The sequence below is a fragment of the Vulpes lagopus genome, chromosome 3, assembly GCF_018345385.1.
Source record: "Vulpes lagopus strain Blue_001 chromosome 3, ASM1834538v1, whole genome shotgun sequence".
Classification (NCBI taxonomy): domain Eukaryota; kingdom Metazoa; phylum Chordata; class Mammalia; order Carnivora; family Canidae; genus Vulpes; species Vulpes lagopus.
The window spans coordinates 95245227-95269396 of NC_054826.1; the positions used below are offsets into that span (position 1 = coordinate 95245227).

General features: G+C 49.0%; 2 protein-coding genes across 11 annotated transcripts in view; both read left to right on the forward strand.

Moving 5' to 3' along the window:
* MLXIPL (MLX interacting protein like) overlaps window positions 1-4391 on the forward strand; it is a 33804-nt gene extending 29413 nt beyond the window's left edge. For 3 of the 9 annotated variants that reach the window (XM_041749069.1, XM_041749071.1, XM_041749076.1), the window contains 8 exons: window positions 664-1204; window positions 1483-1550; window positions 1630-2052; window positions 2144-2263; window positions 2450-2577; window positions 2658-2781; window positions 3183-3312; window positions 3606-4391. In XM_041749069.1, the coding sequence (XP_041605003.1) occupies window positions 664-1204; window positions 1483-1550; window positions 1630-2052; window positions 2144-2263; window positions 2450-2577; window positions 2658-2781; window positions 3183-3312; window positions 3606-3724 (1653 nt within the window). In that variant the 3' untranslated portion in view covers window positions 3725-4391. Of the gene's footprint in view, window positions 1-663; window positions 1205-1482; window positions 1551-1629; window positions 2053-2117; window positions 2264-2449; window positions 2578-2657; window positions 2782-3182; window positions 3321-3605 lie in introns of those variants that run through there. The other 6 variants (XM_041749072.1, XM_041749073.1, XM_041749075.1 and 3 more) reach the window with 4 other exon arrangements.
* Window positions 4392-8445: 4054 nt separating this feature from the next.
* Window positions 8446-17127, forward strand: TBL2 (transducin beta like 2). 2 transcript variants are annotated; one of them, XM_041750218.1, is made up of 7 exons: window positions 8446-8628; window positions 10105-10235; window positions 10483-10667; window positions 11141-11292; window positions 11653-11779; window positions 12161-12313; window positions 12529-17127. In XM_041750218.1, the coding sequence occupies exons 1-7, from the start codon at window positions 8499-8501 to the stop codon at window positions 12989-12991; spliced, it is 1341 nt and encodes a 446-aa protein (XP_041606152.1). In that variant the 5' UTR covers window positions 8446-8498; the 3' UTR covers window positions 12992-17127. The 2 variants fall into 2 exon arrangements, with proteins under 2 accessions (XP_041606152.1, XP_041606153.1); XM_041750219.1 differs by lacking the exons at window positions 8446-8628; window positions 10105-10235 and having other exon boundaries at window positions 10508-10644.
* The last annotated feature ends 7043 nt before the right edge of the window (window positions 17128-24170 follow it).

The following is a 24170-nucleotide window of genomic DNA, read 5'->3' on the forward strand; positions in this document are numbered from 1 at the left end:
CTGGGTAAATGGTTGCCCAATGAGAGTGTAGATGGATGGGGTGTTGATGAATTGATAGATGGGTTGTAGATGGGGGTGGTTGCTTACATGGGTTGGTGTACATTTAGGTAGGTGAGTGGTCGGTTGGATGGATGGGCTGGTAGATGGATTTGAAGATGCATAGTTTGATGGGTTGATGAATAGGCTGGTGGCTGAATAAGTGGCTGGTCAGGGAACAGATGGTGGATGGGTGGATGGATTATGAATGGGTTGGTGGATGAATTAAGGAGAGACGGTTGGATGGATTGGTGAATGGGCTAATACCTGGTGGGCTGGAGGAGAGATAGGTAGAGGATTTAACTTGCAGTGAGAGGATATATAAGTGAATGGAGGATGATGGGTTAGTGGATGGATTGGTGGCTGGATGGAGAAATTATCTGGCAAATGAAAATATAGGCAGGAAGACTGATGCTCTTTCTCAAACCTAATAGGTGCATACGTGTGTTCCACTCCCACCTCTCATTAGATTACAATTTCCTTTGGTGTGTGGGGGGTGGGGACAGGAGGGACCATTTCTCCTGTCTCTCCCAGTGCCCAGTCCAGAGCTCAGCCAGGGCAAGAGGCTGCCAGGGTGGCTACAAAGGCCAGCTGTTCCCCCCTGCTCTCTGTTTGTTCCCCAACCAGGCCCGGAGCAGCTGCCCTGGCCCGCTAGATTCCAGTGCCTTCCTGAACTCTGATTTCCTCCTTCCTGAAGACCCCAAGCCCAAGCTGCCACCCCCTCCAGTACCCCCACCGCTCCTCCAATACCCTGCCCTTGCCAAGGGGCCTGGCCCAGAGCCCTGTGCCCCCCCCACCTTCCCTCCCTTGGCTCCTCCCCCTGCTTTGCTGCAGGAAGAACCTCTCTTCTCTCCCAGATTCCCCTTCTCTACCGTCCCACCTGCCCCAGGAGTGTCCCCACTGCCTGCTCCCACTGCCTTCCCACCGACCCCACAGCCTGGCCCTCCCCCTCCCCCCTTCCCCATAGACCTTCTACCCTCGGGATATCTGGAGCCCCCATTTGGGCCCCACTTCACAGTACCCCAAAGCATGCGGCCCAGAGGCAGGCCCCCCACCCCATCCCCTAGAGGGCGGAAGCCCAGTCCCCCAACCTTGGCCCCTGCCACAGCCAACTCCACTGCCACTGCGGGAGGCAGCAACCCCTGCCTCACACAGCTGCTCACAGCAGGTGAGATGGGAAGAGCAGGATCCCACATAGGGAAAGTGGGACCAAATGTAGAAGTGGGGAGCCTGGAGGAGCAGAGGGTGAAGTTTAAGGGGCAGGCTCAGGTTCAGCTGGCAGGATGGGGAGGTGGCAAGGAATTAGGGACATGGGCCCTGAAACCAGAAGGGGAGCAGGCTTTTTGGAAGGGCGAGATGGGGCCTTGGGAGTTGGGTCCCTCCAGTGGATGGGGGGACGGTCTTGAGGCTGGCCCCAGTGGCCCTCATAGTTCTGCCTGTGTACAGCCAAGCCTGAGCAAACCTTGGAACCATCACTTGTGTCCAGCACCCTCCTTCGGCCTTCAGGGTCCCCGGTAAGATGGTGGGCACTGGGAGGTGAGGGTGGGCCCCAGGCTTTACCTCCTTTTAACTCTCTGCCCTTCTCCACCCCAGCAGGAGATGGCCCCTGAATTCCCCTGCACCTTCCTCCCCCCGACCCCGGCCCCCACACCGCCCCGGCCACCTCCAGGCCCAGCCACACTGGCCCTTCCCAGGCCCCTGATTGTCCCCAAAGCAGAGCGGCTCTCACCCCCAGCACACAGCGGTAAAGAGGGCTTGCAAGGCTTGGGGAACTCCAGGGGATGGAGAAAGGGGAAGGAAGAAAGAGGGATGACATCTGAGGCCAGGATGAGAGGAACAGGGCAATGGGACCCTCTCCCCTGTGTTGGTCTGTCTGTGGGTCTGTCTGTCCCTGTCACAGGTGGTAAGCGGCGGCTGTCTGGGGAGCTCAGCTCCATGCAGGGCCCGGGGACTCTGAGCGTCCACGTCTCTCCCCCTCAACCCATCCTCAGCCGGGGCCGTCCAGACAACAATAAGGTGGCACCATTCCCTCATCCCAAGATCTGTTTGCTACCCCTAGGCCCTTCCATGCTCCTTCCTAGGCTCACCCCACTGTCTGCCCCCCAAGACTGAGAACCGGCGCATCACACACATCTCTGCAGAGCAGAAGCGGCGCTTCAACATCAAGCTGGGGTTTGACACCTTGCACGGGCTGGTGAGCACACTCAGCGCCCAGCCCAGCCTCAAGGTGAGCCCCCAGCCCCAGCTGGCACCCCCAGAACCATAAGGCTCCTTTGTAGGCCCCCCTCCTACCGTCCAAGACCCAATCCCAGGACCCTCTGGACACCCAGTTTCCTCCTTCCACCCAGTGTCTCAGTGGGCCACAGAGTGGGGCCACTTCTAGCACCTGAGCCTACCCTGGTGATGCCTGCAGGTGAGCAAAGCAACCACGCTGCAGAAGACGGCCGAGTACATCGCCATGCTGCAGCAAGAGCGGGCGGCCATGCAGGAGGAGGCCCAGCAGCTACGGGACCAGATCGAGGAGCTCAATGCTGCCATCAAGTAGGTGGGGAACCAAGGGCACTGGGGCAAAGGGGTAGGCCGCCCAACTCCTCAGCCCTGACTGGCCCCCTTTCCCCCAGCCTGTGCCAGCAGCAGCTGCCTGCTACTGGGGTGCCCATTACACACCAGCGTTTCGACCAGATGAGAGACATGTTTGACGACTATGTCCGCACCCGGACGCTGCACAACTGGAAGTTCTGGGTAGTATCCTCATTCGGCCAGGGGTGGCGTGAGTCCTAGAGCCAGACCCAGCTGTGCCTGACTGCAGGCTAGCTCCACAGGCCAGGCAGGGGCCCAGAGGTGCCCCCAGGGGAAGAGACTCAAGTCCTTCCAGGTCTTTGGCATCCTGGCCAGCAGGAGTGCCTGGTGTTATGATGGGAGCAGAGGGAAACTCAGGAAGGAGGCCCTGGGTGCAGCCCAGAAGGGCAGAGAGGGCCCCCGACAGGCCATGGCAGGATGGGGGGCAGTGGCTGCAGCAGGCTTCAAAGTTCATGATGCCACAGTGGCCGGGCCCTTCCCTGGGTTTGAGCCAGATGTCAGGGCTACACATGAGCAGGGCGAGGGTCCTGGCTGATCAGCAGGCCTGTTCCTTGACCTGGGCCCAGTTCAGCATCCTCATTCGGCCTCTGTTCGAGTCTTTCAACGGGATGGTGTCCACAGCAAGCTTGCAGAGCCTCCGCCAGACCTCACTGGCTTGGCTGGACCAGTACTGCTCCCTGCCCGCTCTCCGGCCAAGTACGTGAGCCAACTGCCTGCCCACCATAATGTCCAGGGGTGTCCACCCTGCTCAGACCACAGGCCCAGGCTGCCTTTGATATAGCCTAGAGTTTTAGCCATCCCACCACATACGCTGAATAGTCCTCTGCCTACCAAGTCACCTACAGACGGAGGTCCTGGGAGGGGCTGATGATCTTGCTAGCTAGTATATCCCTCTCATCCCTTTTGTCTTCAGCATCCAGGGGAAGGGCCCTGACCCCGGGAGGTGTCTCTCCCCCTCTCTCTTTCATTCTCTCATTGTCTTTCCCCAGCTGTCTTGAACTCTCTCCGCCAGCTGAGCACATCTACCAGTATCCTGACAGATCCAGCCTGTATTCCCGAGCAAGCCACACGGGCAGTCACAGAAGGCACCCTTGGCAAACCTTTATAGTGTTGGCCAGATGCTGCCGCTCCCTCAGCTGCCCAGGAGCTGCTCTTCCTGGGCATGGGTTCCAGGGACGACGTCTGGGCACTCCCTTCCTGCCCCAGGTCTGGCTGTGCCCTTTCCTGAGGGTTTAGCAGGGCTCAAATCTCTTCCACCTCCTGAAAGCCAGCAAGAGCTATGTTCCAGTTGCTGCCCCACAAGTGATGAACACTGAGACCTGAGGGGGCAGGGGGGACTCATACTCTCTCTTTGGACCTTCATTTTCTAATCTGCAAAATAGGGGTGGAGAAGCTTCAACCAGATGATGATCCCAAGGCCTTAGCAGCTGTGACACTTGGGGCCTAAGCTGGCAATTCAGGGAGCTTGTAGGAGGAGGGGGGACAATTGTTTCCCCCACCTGCTCCTCTCCCCGCCCCCTTGATGGGGCTCAGGCCTCCACTTCTCGGCAAAGGGGCAGAAAAGGAAGTTCCCACTCTCTGTTCCTTTGCTGGTAGCCCACTGTGGGGTGAGGTGCTGCAGGATGGCATCCTTGGGTGACGCCAGGAAGGTCTGACCCCAGGAGAAAGCGGGGCAGGTGGTGGCCAAACCAGGGCAGGCATCTTGTGTGCGTGTGAATGCGTGTGTGTGGATTTTGTAAAGAATTCTTGCCAATAAAAACAAAAACTGTTTGGGACCATCAGTGTGTCTCATTCGGGAATGGAGAGCCAGTTGGCTGTGGGAAGTGGCCTTGAAAGGACCTTAGCTTTTCCTCTGAGCTGGAAGGCACTGGAAAGTTTTGAGTAGGTAGGGATAGGACAAGATCAGATGTAAGTTCTTAACAGGATCCCTCTGGGTGTGGAGTTGAGAATACACCACAGTGGGGCCCTTAAGGGCAGAGGCAGGGAGTACAGTTTTAGGCTATTGCTGGCATCCTGGTGAGAGGTGACAGACACTCATCCTGGAACTCCTCTTTGCATGGGCAGGAAAAGGTTCAGGAAAGCTTACCACCTTCTTTAAAAAAAATTTTTTTTTTTAAATTTACTTGACAGAGCACAAGCAGAAGGGGACTGCAGGGAGAGGGAGAAGCAGGCCCTCACTGAGCAGGGGCTTAGTCCCAGGACCCTGGGAACATGACCTGAGCCAAAGGCAGATGCTTAACCCGCTGAACCACCCAGGCACCCCGGCTTACCACTTTTTACGTTGGGAAAGGGCAGAGCTGAGTCAAGAAGTAGAAATGACAGGGCCTTCCACTGGAAACATCTAAAGAGAACATGCTACCACAGGGGGGTGGGGGATAGTGACCTCTCCATTATGCGAGATGTGCAAGCAGAGGGTGGATGGCCACTTGGTTAGGATATCTTAGAAGGAACTGATACCTCAGATGAGGAGTTGGGGTGAATGGCCCTGATACTTCATTGGTTTTTCTATTGAGCCATTTAACAAATCTTTTCTGAGGGCCCGCTGTGGACCAGGCGATGGTCTTGGTGCTGGGGATTCCATTCACGGCTGATCCCTCTCCCCATGGAGCTAGTTCAAGCCTCTCACATCTCAGGACTTCTGTGGATGCTTGTGGGACATAAATAGCAGGCAGTCTTCTGTGGCCACTTGCCCTCATTTGTGTGTTATCATAACAGGGATGACAAAACTAACTGCACACTTATTTAATGTTTACTGTCTGGTGAGCACTATTTTAAGCACTTTATTTATATTAACTCACTTATTATATATTAACATCTTCCTCTATAGGCCAGTTATGAGAATTTCAGAGTAAATATATATAAAGCACTTAAACAGTAACTAGCATATGACACCATGTAAGAGTTATCACCGGGGCGCCTGGGTGGCTCAGTTGTTAAGCATCTGCCGTTGGCTCAGGTCATGATCTCAGGGTCCTGGGATCCAAGCCCCACGTTGGTTCCCTGCTCCATGGGAAGCCTGCTTCTCCCGCTCCCTCTGCTGTTCCCCTCACTTGTACTCTCTAGTTCTCTCGTCAAATAAATATATAAAATCTTTAAAAAAAGTTATCATCATAATTGCTGATAATCCCAATTTCACAGATGAAAAATTGAGGCACAGAGAGGTTAACTAGCCCAGGGCTGTGTTGGTTAGTGAGATGCCCACTCAGACTGTGTGATTCTAGTCTCTGCTTTTAGCCATCTCTCTCTACTGTGCAGGTAACAGGGGCACCTAGGTGTTAAGTGCTATTTGTTGCTGCAAAGTTTTGAAGTGGCTCTCGGAGAAGTAAAATCCTAACAGTGTGCTCTGCTGTTTTTACTCACTCACACCCTTCCAGAAAGGGCCCCCTAAGACATCCCCTGGACCCTGTGTCCCCCCACCAGATGCCACCTTCCCTTGACAGAGCTACCTACACTTGCTCTCCCCCTCTTTTCTCCCCTCCCACTCATCCCCTGTCTTTGAGGTCCCCACTTCCACCCCAGCCTCACCCCTACACTGACTTGCTCTTAATAAGGTAACTTGACTCCCTCATTGCAAAATCCAAAGACCACTTTGCAGTGTTCATACTGCCTTCCCCCAGGCCCTTGGACCCCATTCTAGAACTACCCTTTCCCAGTGAATCCAGAATTCTCTCCAGGCTCTCCCTCCTCCCTGACTGTGCCTTCCCAGTATCTGCTGTGGGAGTCTTTTTCTCCACCTGCCCCTTCCTGGACCACTTCCTTCTCATGTGGCAAGCCTCAGGGAATACCATTCCCTTTGGCTTCTCTGCCAAGGATCCACTCTTCTGTATCTGCTTTGCTCTGCCCTTGGAGCTGCAAAAGCATATATCCAACTGCCACCCTGACCCCTCCTTCTGGATGTTTCATAGCTTCCTTAACCTCAAAGGAACCAAAACAGAACTCCTCATTTCTGAGACTATAGCCCACTGTCCCTCCTAATACCTGGTCCTCTTCATGTTCCCCATCCCCAGGAATGATGCCACCATCCAGACACTTGTGCAAGCTGAAAACAGCCATCTTTGGCTCCTCCCAACATCCCAGTGCCCTGTAGTATCTGTGACCAAGGCCTGGCCCATGGACCTTATATGCATCCATCTCTACAGCCACCACCCTGGTCCAACAGAACATCCCCTTCTACATAGTCTTGTATTAGCCTACCATATCCTTGACAGCTGCTTCTCAAACTTAAATGTGCATTTGAGCTTTAAAAAGTCTTCACACACACACACACACAAAAAGTCTTCACAACCAGGTCCTGTCTAGACCAATTAAATCAGAAGCCCTCAATTTGGAAGGTTTGGCACCAGCCCACAGCTGAGTCAATGCCAACCCCACCCCACCCCCCAGGACAAAAGGGAAGGAAATGAGGCCACACTCCATTTGCTCTCTGACTGGATCTATGTCCTTAGTCGAGCTTTTATGGGTGTATCTGTCCCCCACCTGGTCCCTCCAGCAGTCCTTCTTCTTAGAAGGTCCTTCTAAAGGCTGCAGAGCCTGCACTGTCAGTAGAGGCTCCCTGGTGGGCATGGAAATCTTTGAATCTGGAATCTCTGACCCTGGTAATTCAACTCATTCTGGGTTGCAGGCCTGGGAGGCTGATGGGGCAGTGCTCCCTGTTCTGGGAACATTTCCTTTCCAGGCAAGCAGGTCTAACTCAAACTTTATCAATAAGTCTTTCAGAATATTTCCTTTTTGGTTAAATCTAGATGAGCTCTGTAGATCATATCAATACCAATTTCCCAGTTTTGATATTGCACTATAGCTATATGAGATGTTACTAAGTGGGGGAAACCAGGTGAAGATACAGAGAACCTTCCTGTTGGTTCTCCCAACTTCTCGTTAATCTATAATTTCAAAATAAAAATATCTCGCTAAAAATCTTGTAAAGTTTTTTTCCACTCCCCAGGCCACACCTAAGTCTAGGTCCTTATCACCTCCCTCTTAGATCCTGGCAACTGCCTCCTGATTTTCCTTTTGTCTTTGGTCTTGGCGCCCACTGTTCCATTATTCTCTGCCTTGCCTCCTCGAAAGGGCCTTGCCTCCTCGAAAGGACCCACTGTGGTGACGGCTGGAACAGCGCCTTTAATAAATGATTATCAGTGAATTACTCAAGAGGAGGACTCAGGGCAGCCCAGGTGGCTCAGTGGTTTAGCGCCGCCTTCAGCCCAGGGTGTGATCCTGGAGACCCGGGGATCAAGTCCCACATCAGGCTCCCTGCATGGAGCCTGCTTCTCTCTCTCTCTCTCTCTCTCTTTCTTTCTTTCTGTGTGTTTCTCATGAACAAATAAATAAAATCTTAAACTGGGGGATCCCTGGGTGGCTCAGCGGTTTCGCGCCTGCCTTTGGCCCAGGGCGCGATCCTGGAGTCCCGGGATCGAGTCCCGCGTCGGGCTCCCGGTATGGAGCCTGCTTCTCCCTCCTCCTGTGTCTCTTTCTCTCTCCACGTCTATCATAAATAAATAAATAGATAAATAGATAATAAATAAATAAATAAATAAATAAATAAATAAATAAATCTTTAAAAAAAAAAAAAAGAGGATTCAGCAAAGCCTGCATATCTCGCCCTCGAGCTTTGGAGACAACGCAGCCAAACCCCAGAAGAGTCAGGCCCCGCCCCCCGGGACGCGCCAGCGACCACGCCCCGCCCCATAGAGACACGCCCACCACAAGGCCCCGCCCTGGGACGCTCCGACGGTCAGGCCCCGCCCCATAGGCTGTCCAACGGCCAGACCCCGCCCCTCGGGGCGCACCAACGGCCAGACCCCGCCCCGCGTGCGTGCGCGGTCCCGCGGAGGCGTGCCGGCGTCCGCGTCGTCGGAGGCTGAGGTGGCAGTGGGCCCGCCAACATGGAGCTACCGCAGATGCCCGAGCTGATGGGCCTGTCGCTGTTGCTCGGGCTGTTGGCCCTGATGGCGACGGCGGCAGTAGCGCGGGGGTGGCTGCGCGCGGAGGAGGAGACGGGCAGCCGGTCCGCGGGTTAGTGGGGCGGGGGCGAGTGGAGGCACCCCGCGGGGACCTTGCTCCTGGCCTCCCCGTGGTCCGACGTGCGGTTTGGGCCGGCGGGGGTGCCGCGGACCCTCTGGGCCTCAGTTTCTCCCTTTGTGAAATGAGCTTCGCTTTCCGAGACGAGTTACCGAGGTAGCGAGTTACCTCAGGAAGCGCTAGTTGCAGGCTGCGTCCCGCGCTGCCGCTTCCTCGGAGGCCGGGCGGCGGGGGTGGAGGGGGCCGAGGCGCTGCCCTCTGGCCCTCCGGGTCTCCCGCGGTTGCTTCCAGAGCTCTTGTAAGCTCTCGGGTGCGCTGCTTGCTCGTTATTTTAGGAAAGCGGGGAGCGGTGAGGGGAGACGCGTATTTGTAACCACTCGGACTAGTTCCTCGACAGGAGCAACGTTTGTTAAGTAGCTACTACTATCTCAGTGGGTGTGAGGAATTTTTCCTTTAGGGAGCTCGCGGTTGCATAAGGGAGATCATCCGAAAATGTAAGTGAAACATAGAGTGTAATAGGTTTCAGAGAGGAGGTCAGTACTAGCAACCAGGAAACCCAAGGGTGGGGGTGGTCAGCCCTGCTTTTTTGGGTGGGGAGAGGCGGGTGAAGGAAAGCTTCACTGAGTAGGAAACACATGGTGTGGGGTCTCGAAGGACAGGTGTGTCAAGAGTTTGGCCAAGGAGGAAGGAAGAACATCGCTGGCAAAGGCAGTGTGCATGGAAGCAAGCAGTTCTCAAAGGGCATTTGGTGGGGTTTTAGTGTGAGGGGAGAGGAGGGCAGGATGCTGACAGGAGAGGGCAGGTTGTGGTGGTCTCTGTTTATGGGCCTCAGGAGTTTATTCCCTGTAGGAATTGAGGGGCATCTGGAGTAATGTAACACATGCCAGCTTTGCACCTGGCCTGACTCTCAATTAAAATAGCTATTTTATGCAGAAGTGACTGGCACCATTCCCGGCACAGGGTTGGTGCTCAACAGGGGTTGACTACTTATCATCCCTGAGTTCTCTCTGAGAGTCCTCTGAACCTTTAATGCTTGTGTTGGGTACTCACAACTTCTCTTTAAGGAAATTAAGGGCCAGAGCAGTTAAGGAACTTGCCCAAGGCCAGGCCCACCAAATTGGTTGTGCACATAATTCCCTACCTAGGGATGTCTGGCCAAGGATCTGCACTTAGCTGGCTGTGCTATGTACCAGCTGAGCTGCACAGGCCCAGAGAGTGCCTTTTCTAAGTTGCATTGAGGTACTGTATGGACAAACAGCAAGTAATCTCCTCAGGGTTACTCAATGGTAGAGACACAATCCAAACCCAGTCTGATTCCTAAGCCCCTGTTTTTGCCTACCTCACTGTCTCTTCTCAAGCTTGGGGCCTTATCTGGTCGTCTTTTGCTGCTCCACTCAATGCCTGGCCACTCACAGGTGGTCAGAAATGCTTAGTGAGTGAATGGGTAGATGACACAGTCCCTCCTCATAGGCCAAAAAGCAAATGGATTTCCACCTGACAAGTCCTTGAAGTCCAAGAAGCAGAAACAGCATCAACGAATTCGCAAGGAGAAGCCTCAGCAGCACAACTTCACTCACCGCCTCCTGGCTGCGGCATTAAAGGTACATGGATACCCATGCTCAGCATACATATACAGAGACTCACAGCTCCCCCCGCCCCCACCCTGCGTAGACTTTTCCTTTTTAAGGCTCTGTGCACATGACAGACCCTTCTGCCGCTGACTAAAGTTAGTGGGGATGCCCCATCCACCCCTCATCATACCCCATCAGCAGCTTGTCGTTAATCCAGGCAGCAGACCCCATCTGCCCAAGGGGTCCCTGTTCATACTTCCTGCAACCCTTCCCTTAGAGCCACAGTGGGAACATATCTTGCATGGACTTTAGCAGCAATGGCAAGTACCTGGCCACCTGTGCAGATGACCGCACTGTCCGCATCTGGAGTACCAAGGACTTCCTGCAGCGGGAGCACCGCAGCCTGAGAGCCAACGTGGAGCTGGACCATGCTACCCTGGTGCGCTTCAGCCCTGACTGCAGGTGGGACAGGATGGAGCCTCAGCTTTGCCTGCAGAAGCCCAGTCCCAGGCTTATGTCTTTCCCATACCTGACTTGGGATAGTGGGGGTGGGGGTCTCCCTAGGGATGGCAGAAAGAGTATCTGGACAGCTTAAGCACTGCCTGGGGCTCCCTAGAGGTCTCTGCATTTTACACAGAAAGGAAGCAGAGAGGGGAAGATACGTTCCTACTTGGGAAGTACCGAAACCTGGCTCCAGATTCGTCCTGGAAATGATAATGGTTTTCTAAACTCTAGAGAGACACCAAAGGAGCCAAAGCTATGCGAGTCCTATCTTCTGAGAAGTATTAAGAGGTTTTGAACAAAGGAGTTAAGTTGCAGGGCTGGACTGGGGCATGAAGGAAGACCATGATTTTCCTCGGAGCCTAGCATACAAACCTCACACATAGGCCTCCATGTCCAAACAAATGAGTGACTTGTCTGCTACCTGCCTCTAGAGCCTTCATCGTCTGGCTGGCCAATGGAGATACCCTTCGTGTCTTTAAGATGACCAAGCGAGAAGATGGGGGCTATACCTTCACAGCCAACCCAGAGGACTTTCCTAAAAAGCACAAGGCACCCGTCGTCAACATTGGCATTGCAGACACAGGTAAGAAGCATTCAGGAGATGGAGCTTACCAAGGACTAGAAGGAAGAGCCCCATTTATTTGCTGAATGAGTTAATGCTGCTTGAGAGTTATGCTCAGCTCCAGTGTGACAAAGGGGCTCTGGCTCTGGGCTCTGCTGGAGTCCTAGAGCCATAGCAGCTCCCTAGGGGAGGCCAGTAAGACCCATAGGCTCGAGCAAAATCCTTATGTCTGGGGACCTTTGGCCCAGGAAGGGCGCATGGGTATTTGAGAAAGCAGAGGTCTTTTGAAGTGTCTCCTTAGAGAATGACACCTGGTTGAGTCATTGACTCAGTTCATGTCACCACCACCACTCCCCCTACTTCCTACCCCCCCACCCCCAGGGAAGTTCATCATGACCGCTTCCAGTGACACAACGATCCTCATCTGGAATCTGAAAGGTCATGTGCTGTCTACGATCAACACCAACCAGATGAACAATACCTATGCTGCTATATCACCCTGCAGCAGGTGAGGAAGGAGGGCCTTACTTAGCATCTAGGATGGGCAGAAGTTGTGGCCAAGGACAGAGCAGAGAGCCAGCTTCAAATAGCAGAAAGAACATACAGTGTGGAATCAGCACACCTAGATTCAAGTCCTTAGTCTCCCTTTTTGTCATCTGTAGTTTTTAAAAGGTTGGGATGGGGTATTATGTATCTTATACCACGGGCATGAGGATGAACTGAAATCCTGTGTAGATAAGCGGTTTTAAAAGACACAACGTTGTTTACATAGAAGATTATTAATTTTCTCAGGAATGAAGTTTAGTGGGTTGGCAGAAATGAGATACTCTTTTGGGTTGGCAGAAATGAGATACTCTTTAAGTTGTAAAGGAACCTGTTTGTGTGGCAGGTTTGTGGCCTCTTGTGGCTTCACCCCAGATGTAAAAGTTTGGGAAGTCTGCTTTGGGAAAAAAGGCGATTTCCAGGAGGTCATGCGAGCCTTTGAACTGAAGGGGCACTCTGCAGCCGTCCATTTCTTCGCTTTCTCCAATGACTCTCGCAGGTGAGTGCCTCCTCTCTCATGGGTTACTGGGGGCTCTCAGCCCCTCTTGGCAGCCAGGGCTCTTTGCCCATCTCTGTGGCAGCTCTGAAGTGGGTAGAGTGCCTGGCCCTTGGCAGGAAGTAGCCCCAGCAGTGCAGTTGGCTTCCTAGCTGGTGTCCCAGTGCCTTCCCCTCCAGCGTGTGTTGGGGCTAGAGCCGTGATTTTCCATGCTGCAGGATGGCCTCAGTCTCCAAGGATGGTACGTGGAAACTGTGGGACACAGATGTGGAATACAAGAAGCAACAGGATCCCTACTTGCTGAGGACAGGCTGCTTTGAAGAGGCGAGCACCATGCTCTGCCGCCTGGCCCTCTCCCCTGACGCCCAGGTCTTGGCTTTGGCCAGTGGCAGCAGTATTCATCTCTACAACACCCGGCGGGGTGAGAAGGAAGAGTGCTTTAAGCAGGTCCATGGGGAGTGTATCACTGACTTGTCCTTTGACATCACTGGCCGGCTTCTGGCCTCCTGTGGGGACCGGGCAGTGCGGCTTTTCCACAACACCCCTGGCCACCGGGCAGTGGTGGAGGAAATGCAGGGCCTCCTGAAGCGAGCCTCCAACGAGAGCACCCGCCAAAGGCTACAGCAGCAGCTGACCCAGGCCCAGGAGGCTCTGAGAAGCCTGGGTGCCTTGAAGAAATGACTCTGGGAGGGTATGGCAGGAAGGATCTGGCATGCTGCTGCTGCCACCACTACTGCCACTTTTCTTCCCAGGTACTCAACCAGCTGGAAACCCTTTGAAAGGAGTATTCTGATTTTCTCGGTGACTCCTCTCTCCTTTTCCCCATTGAAACTATTATTGCCTACTTTAATATCTCTCTCTTTCTCTCTCCTTACTCAGTATGACTCCTGGCCTTACTTGACCCTCCAGTCTAATGACCAAGGTGCTTCTCTTTCTCCTGGGCCCATGGGAGGAATCTGTCTTCACCAGGCACTGAGGGAAATAGTACATTGAAGAGAGAGAGGACATGGCCTTGACCTTGTGGCAACTCACCCTGGTACCCAAAGGAGTCTGTAATTGTGGAGACAAAACCATGGGGATGCCTGAGTACTACCAGTAGTTTTGCAGAGATAGGAGCCTGGGATGCCTTCCAATTACAGAACTGTGGTATGTTGTCAGGGAAGAGCTAGTTTTAATACAGGCGAAGCTTCTAACTCCATCAAAAAGAGAACTAAGGTTTTCCATTCTGTGCCTCAGTTTCCTAATTTGTAAAATGGAGACTAATCCTCTCTCGATCTGCTTACAAAGATGGTGTGAAGATATGCCTGTATAAAGTCTCTAGATTTGGAGGTGGAAAAGAGTAGCAACATATGTTATCTGTCGGCCAATCTCATTTATCAACTACCAGGTAAAAGTAGGACTGGGTGTAGTTTGAAACTAAATTAAAAGAAGAGAAACACATCTTGGGAAAGCAAAGTTTGTGGAACTTGATGATATATTTTTTATCCAGTTCTGCTTTAATTTGTGTAGGGAATCACAGGATTCCAATATAGGACTCCTCTCTTTAAGGTTATATCCTGTTTGAGGAGACCTCTTTGCATTTTGTCAGATATTTGTGTGCCTGCTTTGTGCCTAGCACAGCAGTAGGCACTGGAGATAAATATGAACAAGACATGATCTCTGCCGTCAAAGATGGCCACTGAGAGAGAAGGAAACATGGCTATTAAGTGTTTTTTGCTAGTTAATTCATAACTGTAGAAGGCTGTTGTAAAAGTCAAGGCAAAGGGAGGATTGAATCAGGATATAGGCAATGAATTTGAAATTGAAGGGATAGAGTTGGTAAGAGATTAGGCATTTAGAAGTTCAAAGTTTTGGGATCTGAGACTGTGGATGTCGGAGAATGGAAACGAGGATCCGGGGTGATTTGAATCTTGGCAAAATTTATTCATCTGAAATCACATTCTTGCTGTCTCTTCCTGTAAAATTGGGGCCTCCCCTAGACATCCCCAACTCATAAATGTTTGAACAAGCACAACCTCGGAGTTATCCCTAATTACTCCTTTTTTCATTAATCCTTCTGGCCCATTGCCACTACTATCCACCCCACCAGAAAATTATTTTGGTTAGACTCTATAATCTATATCCTGAATCTGATTCTCTCCATCTTTCTGTTACCATCCTGGTCCTAGCTACTGTCACCTACTGGACTATGATAGCATAGCTTCCTCACTGATGCCTCTGCTTCCTCTATTTCCTTGTTAAGTCACTGTAAACTAGTAGAGTGATTTTTGAAAATGTGAACCAGATCACATTGTTCCCAAGCAAAAACCTTCCAAAGGCTTCCCATCGCACTTGGAATAAAATCCAAAATTCTTGTCATGGCCTAAAGGTCCTATGTAATCTGGCTTCTTCCTTCCTCTCTGATCTTGTTACCACTCTCCCAGCCACCCCAAACTTGGTGTTACAGATTTAACCAAGCCAGTTTATATCCTGCCTCAAGCAGAAGCTGTTCCTGTGCTGTGTTCCTCCTGCTTGGACGCCTTCTTCTTTTCTGTTGGTGGACTTGTCATGCTTGTCGTAATTCAGTTCTCCATTTCAGTTATACCTCAGAGACCCTCCCTGACCATCCAGTGTGAAGTAGCCCTTTCTACCAATCATATCACACCTGTCACGTTAGCTTACTTTATTTTTATTACCTAATGCTATCTGAAATGATCTTGTTTGGATATTTGTTTGCCCCAGGGGTTTCAGCTGAAATGCTTATGGATGTCAGGTGGAAAATGCAAATGCATGAATGGGGCCACAGTTCAGTTGCCTGGGTGTAAGATGGTGGGAAATGGGGAGCACTGAAGTGATTTCTAGAGGTCATGTGTCTGGGGTGAGGGGTAGGGGTGGCTGCTACTTATCATTCAGGAATTCAGCAGAAGTTGCTTGTTAGATAGAAGCTAGCAGTTGGTGATTTATTATACAAAGACAAAAACATTGTATAGACCAAACAAAGCACTTGTGAGCCAGATGCAGCCCACCAGTCTCTCCTTGGCAGCTTCTGGATTGTTCATTAAGCCACAGGAATGTGAACTCCGCAAGGGCAGGATCTTTTTTTTTTTTTTTTTTTTGGGCAGGATCTTTTATCTTATTTGCTCTCTATCCCAACCACAATACCAGGGACAGTAAGCACTCAATAAATATTGAAGTCAAATCAGGGGCAGTTAAAAGACATTTCAGTAAGCCTCGTCCCACTCAGTTTTCATTTTGGGTTTATGCTCCTGATAACAGACTTCTGGTTAATAACACTATGCACACGGGTCTCTGAATATTTGCTTTCAGGTTGTCAGAAGAATGAAGCTAAAACACTTCTTTGCATATCTGTTTGGCTCTGGCTTTACTCTTACTGTGTATCCAGGAGGCAAGTGACTGTAATATGTTGAGTTACTGAAATCAGAAGTCTTTGGTTCCAAGTTGGGCCGGTCACTTACTGCCTTAAGGCCTTGAGCAAATAGATCACTGGGCCTCTCTGAGTTTGTTTCCACATCTGTAAAATGGGAATAAATCCTGTCCTGAGGGCCTTATAAAGGGCTGTGAGTTTCTAATAAGACAAGTGAAGCACTACAAAAAAAAATCCTCACAGATTCCCTGAGGACAGTGCTCCTCTCACTTAAGATGAGGCTGGTTCTGTTTAAGCGTGGAGAAGGTACCTGCATATTAACAGAACAGGTACCGTGGTTCAAACTGTGTGTGTGTGAAGGCAGCATTAATATTTTAGTATTACTGTATCAACTTCTGTGGGTTTGCAATTTTTCAAAATAAAAAGCCGGGGAAATATTTTGAATGGTGGTATATAGCCTATTTTTATCAGTCATCAAAAACAAGACAATCTTTAAACCACAAAAGTGCACATTTAAAGGCCTGTCGATAGTCTTGGTCAATTTTGATCAAGGTAAGAAGGATCTTCCTATGTAAGATTGTTCTGTGCCTGGAGGTGACAGGAGGCGAGTAGGAAGCACATCCTGTTATCAGTGATAGTGGGTCACCTCTGACAGTGTTGGATAGACTGAACGTTGCCCCCAAATTGGCCACAGACCTAGAAACTTAATAATTCGAGGATTCGTGTACTTTCTACACAATTCCAGAGGAGTCTTCCTGGTGAGCATGGCTTGGTTTCACACCCAGCTCTCAAGGCAGAGGCACCCTGATGGGTATCGGTTGGCATTGCAGGATTGACCATGACAACTGAAAGCATGATTTCTTTCTTTTTTTTTTTTTTTTTTGAAAGCATGATTTCTGCACAAAATTCCCATGTGTCTTCTAAGCCTGTCAGTGCATTTCCAAGTCTCCAGTTCTTCAAGCTGCCAACTCTGATTGCAGAATTTTGGGCAGTTGGAAAATGAGTGTGAAAATTTCTATTTGCTTCCCATTCTGCACACCCTGTTTGAACCCCTCTGCATTTTTGTGATTGCATTTAGTAGTGGCTAACTTGAGTACTATGCATCTAATCCCCATCAACTCTTTTTTTTACCGCATTTTAATTTTTATCTGGTGAACTACGCTTCCATGACTCTTAATCCATGTGACTTAGAGGAGAGAGACTGAGACCCTCCATGGTGGCCATATAATCAATCATCAGGCCCCTGGACTTTGCCAGATCTGTAGAAAAGTGGTGTCTTGAATTTTCTGTGGAGATTGCTTAGTAAGTAGGTTGGATGGTTATTACGGTGGGTAGTCCTGCCCAAGAAGGAAGCTAGAGACCACGTGCCAGGGAGGCTGTCGGATGCAGACACACCTGAAGTATTTACCACTGGACTTGTCAGAAGAACCAATAAATTCCTATTTATGATTAAGTCTGTTTGAATTGGGATATTCTTACTTGGAACAAAAGAGCCTTAACATCAATTAAAGAGATCAAGTAAATTGCCCAAGGCACATACTAAATGGCACACTCCAATATTTCAGTCGAGGCCTATCTGATACTAAAGTACATACCTTTAGCCATCAGGTGCATCCCCAACATTTGTAAAGCCAGAGGTAGGAATGTGAATGGAGACTCCTGTGCTCTATCTTAATATTTCAGTTATAAGTCAAGCTGAGCCCAAGTATGTTCCATCCTCCTAACCTCGACGTAACATTCTGGAAAGCCAAGTTTGAATTTAGAATTCTCAGGTCCAGTCACTGTAGTGTCACAGCTGGCCATCCCATGGCCTAGGCCTCTTCCCACCTGGTTCTTTGCAACATTGTAAGGGAAACTCCAGCACACACTTCCCAAGTGTTGTCATCACTGCAAACCACTCTCCCTTGGCTACCCAGCACATGGGCCTTAAGAGTGTGCATCATGGGGCAGCACCATCTTTGTGAAAATGGACCCAGGGGAGAGGTTCCTATAGGCTTTAGAAGAAGCAGGCTTGGGTAGTTTTGGACAAGGTGTAAAGTGGGTAAGAGTATCTAAACTGGTCTGGTGGGTAAGATGGGGACACAAGCATTGGGTATCCCCATGTCCCTGGTCCTGCAAATCGTTTGTCTCATGGAGAGGGACATAGGTTGAGGAGGCCAGGACAGGCTCCCCAGAAGGAGTTCTCTTGGCCTACATCTAACATTGTTACCCTGTTAACCACACTTTTTTGCCTGCAAACTAAGCTCTCCTTAACCCATCAGAAATTAAATACAGTGAGTATTGGGAGTTCACAGGGTTTAGCCAAGTATGTTTCAGAGCTCTTGTAGAAGTTCTGGATATGTGGAAGCAGCCCTGTATATTAACAGGTTACTGATTACTTGCCTCTTCAGTCTCACCTTTAAGTTCTTCCAAGATATGCCACAGAGCAGCTGCAGCCAGGCACCTTTATGGAAGACTTTCATACCTTGATCATTCCTCTGTTATGCCCTAGGATCAAGCCCACAGGTTAGGAAGGAAGCCATGGGGCTGGATAGGGGGGTGGAAGGTGGGGCGTGGTTGCTGAGCATTCCAGCCTTCAATAAACCCATAGACCTTTTCCTCTTGTGGATTTCCTCTTTGCAACATGGGCACTCAGCTTCTTGCTCAAAAGTCTCAAACTGCTCACTGGCTAGTAGCATATGCTAGCTAATCGAGTAGGACTTTTTTTTTTTTTTTTAAGATATTTATTTACTCATGAGAGACACAGGCAGAGGAGAAGCAGGCTCCATGCAGGGAGCCCCATGTGGGACTCAATCCAGGGTCTCCAGGATCACGTCCTGGACTGAAGGCAGCGCTAAACCACTGAGCCACCTGGGCTTCCCTCGAGTGGGACTTTGTTTTTGTAAACATCTCAGTTACATGTATTGAATATCCTGTTGACCCTCTAATCCCTTCCTTTCTTTTTTTTTTTTTTTCTTCTCTAATGGCACCTTCCTGCCACAGCTTAAACAGGCCTGAGAATGGGTACCATTGCCAGAGTTTAACTTTTAGTCAGACACCCTTCTCAGTGCTGTGCTCCTAACAACTCCACCCTGCCAGCAGTTCTGAGACAGGTACTGGTAGAATTTCCGTATCCCAAACAATCTACAGAATTGCCAGAGTCACTGAGCAGGCGCATGCGTGAGCTGGGATTCAGATCCACAGAGTCTGTGTCCAGAGCTCGTGTTCTTGGTTCTAAGGCCATGGCAGGTGTCAGAATCACCTGAGACCTGGGTATAAATACAAAGTCCCAGGCTCTATACTGTCAGCAGTCCAGGGCCTCTGGGTTCTTTATTAGCTCTCAGGTGATTCGGATACCAAAGTGTGGGAGGCACTGCATTGTGCTTTTCTGCCTTGATTTGGAATATTCTTCATATACTACTGCCTTGCCTGAGAGTGTGTCCTGTTACTACAGGTGAGTGTTAATAATGCTCAACAGTTAACGAGCTCACTATGGCCTCCACTTACCTCATTCACTGTGCAACTATGCTGCCAATAGAAATCGTTCCATTACTTTCTGAGATGACAACATCGTGAGCTCACACCCAAATGTGATACTCCCGGGGCTAATTGCTCCCAAGGGTGGAAATCATTAAGCCTCCAGCACTGGAAGGCCAAACCCTGGGGTTTGGAGGCTATTGCCACCCTGAGCACCTTCCAGAATTTAAGTTCACCTCCATCATATCCAGAAAATTTGAGCTCAAGACACTAGCTACCAAGATTTCCTGCCCATACAGTGAGGGTGGAGCGGGGGTAGCTGCAATCCACAAGACCCTTCAGACCTACTTGCTCCATTGGTCTCTCTAAGACTTTCTGGGATCCCTGGAACCCCCAACCATTGTCTCCTCCTATATTGATTCTGAGGAATCAGCTGATGGGAGCAAGGGGTGGGGGGCCCATTCCTCATCAGTGACAAAACATCTAGAGGCCATGGTGAAGTTGGAAGATTCAGCACCCAGCCTCTGGTGCTGCTGGACAGCGTCATCACTTTTCCCTCTCTGCTAAAAGGTCCCCCTTCTAGTAAAAATACACTTACTATCGTGTCTTTCAGACCCAGCTAATTTATCAGATCTTACTTTTAAATTTTTATTTATTTATTCATGAGAGACATAGAGAGGCAGAGACACAGGCAGAGGGAGAAGCAGGCTCCATGCAGGGAGCCTAATGTGGGACTCAACCCCAGGACCCCAGGATCATGCCCTGAACCAAAGGCAGATGCTCAACCGCTGAGCCACCCAGGCATCCCTAATTTATCAGATCTTAAATGCGCAACTAACTCTTCTTCCTTGGCATTTATAGGTAAAATGATTGTCAGGCTGGGACATGGACATGTACACAAACCATCCCGAGCAGCTGAGGCTGCAGATGGTTGAGTCAGTAGATGGAGGGAACCTGGGCCTCTGAATGACTCTGTGGAGCAGGTCTTCCCTGACCCCAGCATTGTATTGTGACCATAAACAAGAAATAAATTCATATTGTGTGAGGGACGCCTGGGTGGCTCAGCGGTTGAGTGCCTGCCTTTGGCCCAGGGCATGATCCTGGAGTCTCGGGATTGAGTCCCTCATCGGGCTCCCTGCATGGATGCATGGAGCCTGCTTCTCTCTCTCTCTCTCTCTCTCTCTCTCTCTCTCTCTCTCTCATGAATAAATAAATAAAATCTTTAAGAAAAATTTCATATTGTGTGAAAAGGCATGGAACGAGTGGGGTGGTTTCTTATAGCAGCTAACCTATCCTGATTAATACACTTAGTACAGACTGAAAAGGGCCTTACTTTTATGGAGGAAAGAAAGAAGTTGGAAGGGGCTGTTGACAAAGAGTTTAGGATAGTAATGGGTTTTCATTGCCTGAGTACATTCACTGGACTGGGCAATGGTGCTTTACTTGTTTCCACACTGCTTTTATATAAAAACAACACCCAGCATTTCTCTTGGTCTTCAATCATGGCTCTGGCTCACAGCTGCCACAACCCTTGTCATTTTCTTTTCTTTTCTTTTCTTTTTTTTAACCCTTGTCATTTTCTAAGTGTTTAGAACAAAAGGGACCACTTGTTATAATATTTGGGGTTTGTTTGGGGCCTCAGAAGTAGCTCCATTATTCCTTATGCTACACCCTGCCTGAGGGTGTGTCCTATTTCTACAGGTTAGTGGGAGTAGCAACAGAAGCTTGAGAAGAAGAGAGAACAGGGTCATTCAGGGAGGCAGATGGAAAACTGGGCAGACCCAGTGTCAGGAGGATGGTAAGGAGAGCTCCATCCCTCTATCCCTCCCTCCCTCCCTCCCTCCCTTCTTTGTCTCTCATTTCCTCCATACATAGTTGCTGAGCCTTCTGTGGACTATGTGGAAATGAGATGTTTCCTTCCTGTGGCTATGGGGAGAAGGCAGGCCCTGCTGCACATACTTAGGTTACAAATCTCAAAGGATATTTTTGTTTGCTTGTTTTTTTTATGTAAGGAGAATATTTAAATAACTAATGAGCCAAGTCAGAGCTCCCTACTCAAGCTTGGATATTTTTTCTGAGCTAGGGTCCAGTCTGACTTCCAAACTGGGCTATACATAAGATCATCTTTTAAAGAAATACATCCTCCCCAACAAAGAAAAGAGGGCACCTGGGTGACTCAGTCAGTTAATTGTCCAACTCTTGGTTTTAGCTCAGGTCATGATCTCGAGGTCGTGGAATCAAGCCCATATTAGGCTCCACACCAAGCATGGAGCCTGTTTGAGACTCTCTCTCTCCTCCTCTTCTGCCCTCCTCCCCCATGCTCACTTTCTCTCTAAAAAAACAGAACAAGGGATCCCTGGGTGGCGCAGCGGTTTGGCGCCTGCCTTTGGCCCAGGGCGCGATCCGGAAGACCCTGGATCGAATCCCACGTCAGGCTCCCGGTGCATGGAGCCTGCTTCTTCCTCTGCCTTTGTCTCTGCCTCTCTCTCTCTCTCTCTCTCTCTCTCTCTCTGTGACTATCATAAATAAATAAAAATTTTAAAAAAATTTAAAAAAAATAAAAAAATAAAAAAACAGAACAAAACAAAAACATTTTCCCCTAATATGGACAGATATTTATGATGTGGTAGCAGATGTCCACCTCCTAATCTCTGGAACCTGCAAATTTGTTAGGTTATATGCTGTCTTAGTTTGGGCTGCTATAGCAAAGTGCCATAAACTGGGTGGGTTACACAACTGAAATTTATTTCTCATAGTTTTGGAAGATGGCTAAGTCTAAGCACTATTAAGGTACTGGCAGATTTGATGTCTGGTGAGAGCATGCTTGCTGTTTTATAAATGACCATCTTCTCCTTGTGTCCTCACATGGTAGAAAGAAGGCAAAAGAGCTCTCTGAGGGACGCCTCGGTGGCTCTGTTGGTTAAGCTTCAACTCTTGATTTCAGTTTAGGTCATAATCTCAGGGTCATGAGATGGAGCCCCGCATTGGGCTCTGCACTAAGTGTGGAGTATGCTTAAGATTCTCTCCCTCTGCCCCCCCCCCCCCGCACCTTGCACTTTCTCTCTCTCTCTTAAAAAAAAAAAAAAAGCACCTTTCTGGGGTCCCTTTAGAAAGGGCACAAATATCATTCATGAAGGCTCCACCCTTTTGACACAAGCACCTCCCAAAGGCCCTGCCTCCCAACACCATGGTGGGCCTGTGAAGAGATCAAGGATTTCAACATAAGGATTTTGTAGGAAAAAAAAAAAAAAGAATTTTGTAGGAACATATGCCAAAGGGGAATTAAAGTAGCAGTTAGAATTAAGGTCGCTAATCAACTTGCTTTAAAATAAGGAGATGATCCTGGGTTATCTGGGTGGGATTAATGTAATCACAGGGATATAAGATCCTTAAAAGTGGAAGAGTGAGGCAAAAGAGGGAATCAAAGAGATGGCAGCATGAAGGGGACTCAACCTGATGTGGTTTTGAATATGGAGGAAAGAGCCATGAACCAAGGAAACTGGGCATCTTCTAGAAGCTGGAAAAAGAAAGGAAACAGATTCTCCTTCAGAGACTCTAGGGAGGAATGTACTTTGATTTAGCCCAATGAGATCCATGTCAGACTTCTGATCTACAAGACAATACACTTGTGGGACTGTAATACCTCACTTACCTCAACTGACAGATCATCCAAACAGAAAATCAATAAGGAAATAGTGGTTTCTAATGACACATTGAACCAGGTGGATTTAACATATATTCAGAACATTCCACTCTATAACAGCAGAATATACATTCTTTTCTAATGCACGTGATACAGTCTCCAGAATAGATCATATATGAGGCCACAAAACAAGTCTCAACAAACTCTAAAAGATCAACAAAGTCATTCCATGAATCTTTTCTGACCACAATACTCGGAATCCAGAAATCAATCACAAGGAAAAATCTGGAAAGAGCATAAATACATGGAGGTAAATAATATGCTATAAAACAATGAAGGGGTCAACCAAGAAATCAAAGAGAAAATTTTAAAAAATACATGGAGACAAATGAAAATGAAAACAACAGTCCAAAATCTTTGGGATGCAACCAAAGTGTTTCTAAGAGGGAAGTTTATAGCAACCCAGGCTTATCTCAAGAAGCAAGGAAAATATCAAATAAACAACTTAAAATTACACTTAAAGGAGCTAGAAAAAGAAGAACAAACAAAGCCCCAAACCAGTAGAAGAAAGGAAATAATAAAAATGAGAGCAGAAATAAATGAAGTAGAAGCTAAAAAAATCCCCACTAGAACAGATCGACGAAACCAGGTGCTGGTTCTTTGAAAAGATAAAAAGAACTGTAAACCTTTAGCCAGATTCATAAAAAGAGAGAGAGAGAGAAAGAAGACTTAAAATCAGATGTGAAAGGAGAGGGGTGCCTGAGTGGCTCAGTTGGTTAAGTGTCTGCCTTAGGTTCAGGTTGGGATCGAGCCCCCTGCTCAGTAGGGAGCGGCTTTTCCCTCACTCCTGCTCGTTCTCTCTCTCTCTCTCTCTCTCTCACTCACTCTGTCTCAAATAAATAAATAAAATTTTTTGAAAAATTAAAAGAAATGAAAGAGTAGAAATAACAACTGACACCACAGAACTACAAAGGATTTTAAGGGAATATCATAAAAAATTATATGTCAACAACCTGGACAACCTAGAAGAAATGGATAAATTTCTAGAAACATATAACCAACCAAAATTTAATCAGGGAGAAAGAAAATTTGAACAGATGAACAACCAGCAATGAAATTGAATCAGTAATCAGGGCCCTTGGGTGGCTCAGTTGGTTAAGTGTCTACTCTTGATTTTGGGTCAGGTCATAATCTTAGGGTCATGAGAATGAGCCCCACATCAGGCTTCATGCTCAGCAAGGAGTCTGCTTGAGATTCTCTCTCTCTGCTCCTCCCCCTGCATTCTCTCTCTCTCTCTCTCTCTCTCTCTTTCAAAATAAATAAATAAATCTTTAAAAAAATTGAATCAGTAATCAAAAAACTCCCAACAGGGGTGACTGCGAAGGTCTACTCTGACA

Coding starts and splice junctions, on each gene's coding strand:
- TBL2 (XM_041750218.1), top strand. CDS start 8,499: ATGGAGCTACCGCAGATGCCCGAGCTGATGGGCCTGTCGCTGTTGCTC. Junction 8,629..10,104: donor GACGGGCAGCCGGTCCGCGG/GTTAGTGGGGCG, acceptor CCCTCCTCATAG/GCCAAAAAGCAAATGGATTT. Junction 12,314..12,528: donor TTCTCCAATGACTCTCGCAG/GTGAGTGCCTCC, acceptor TCCATGCTGCAG/GATGGCCTCAGTCTCCAAGG.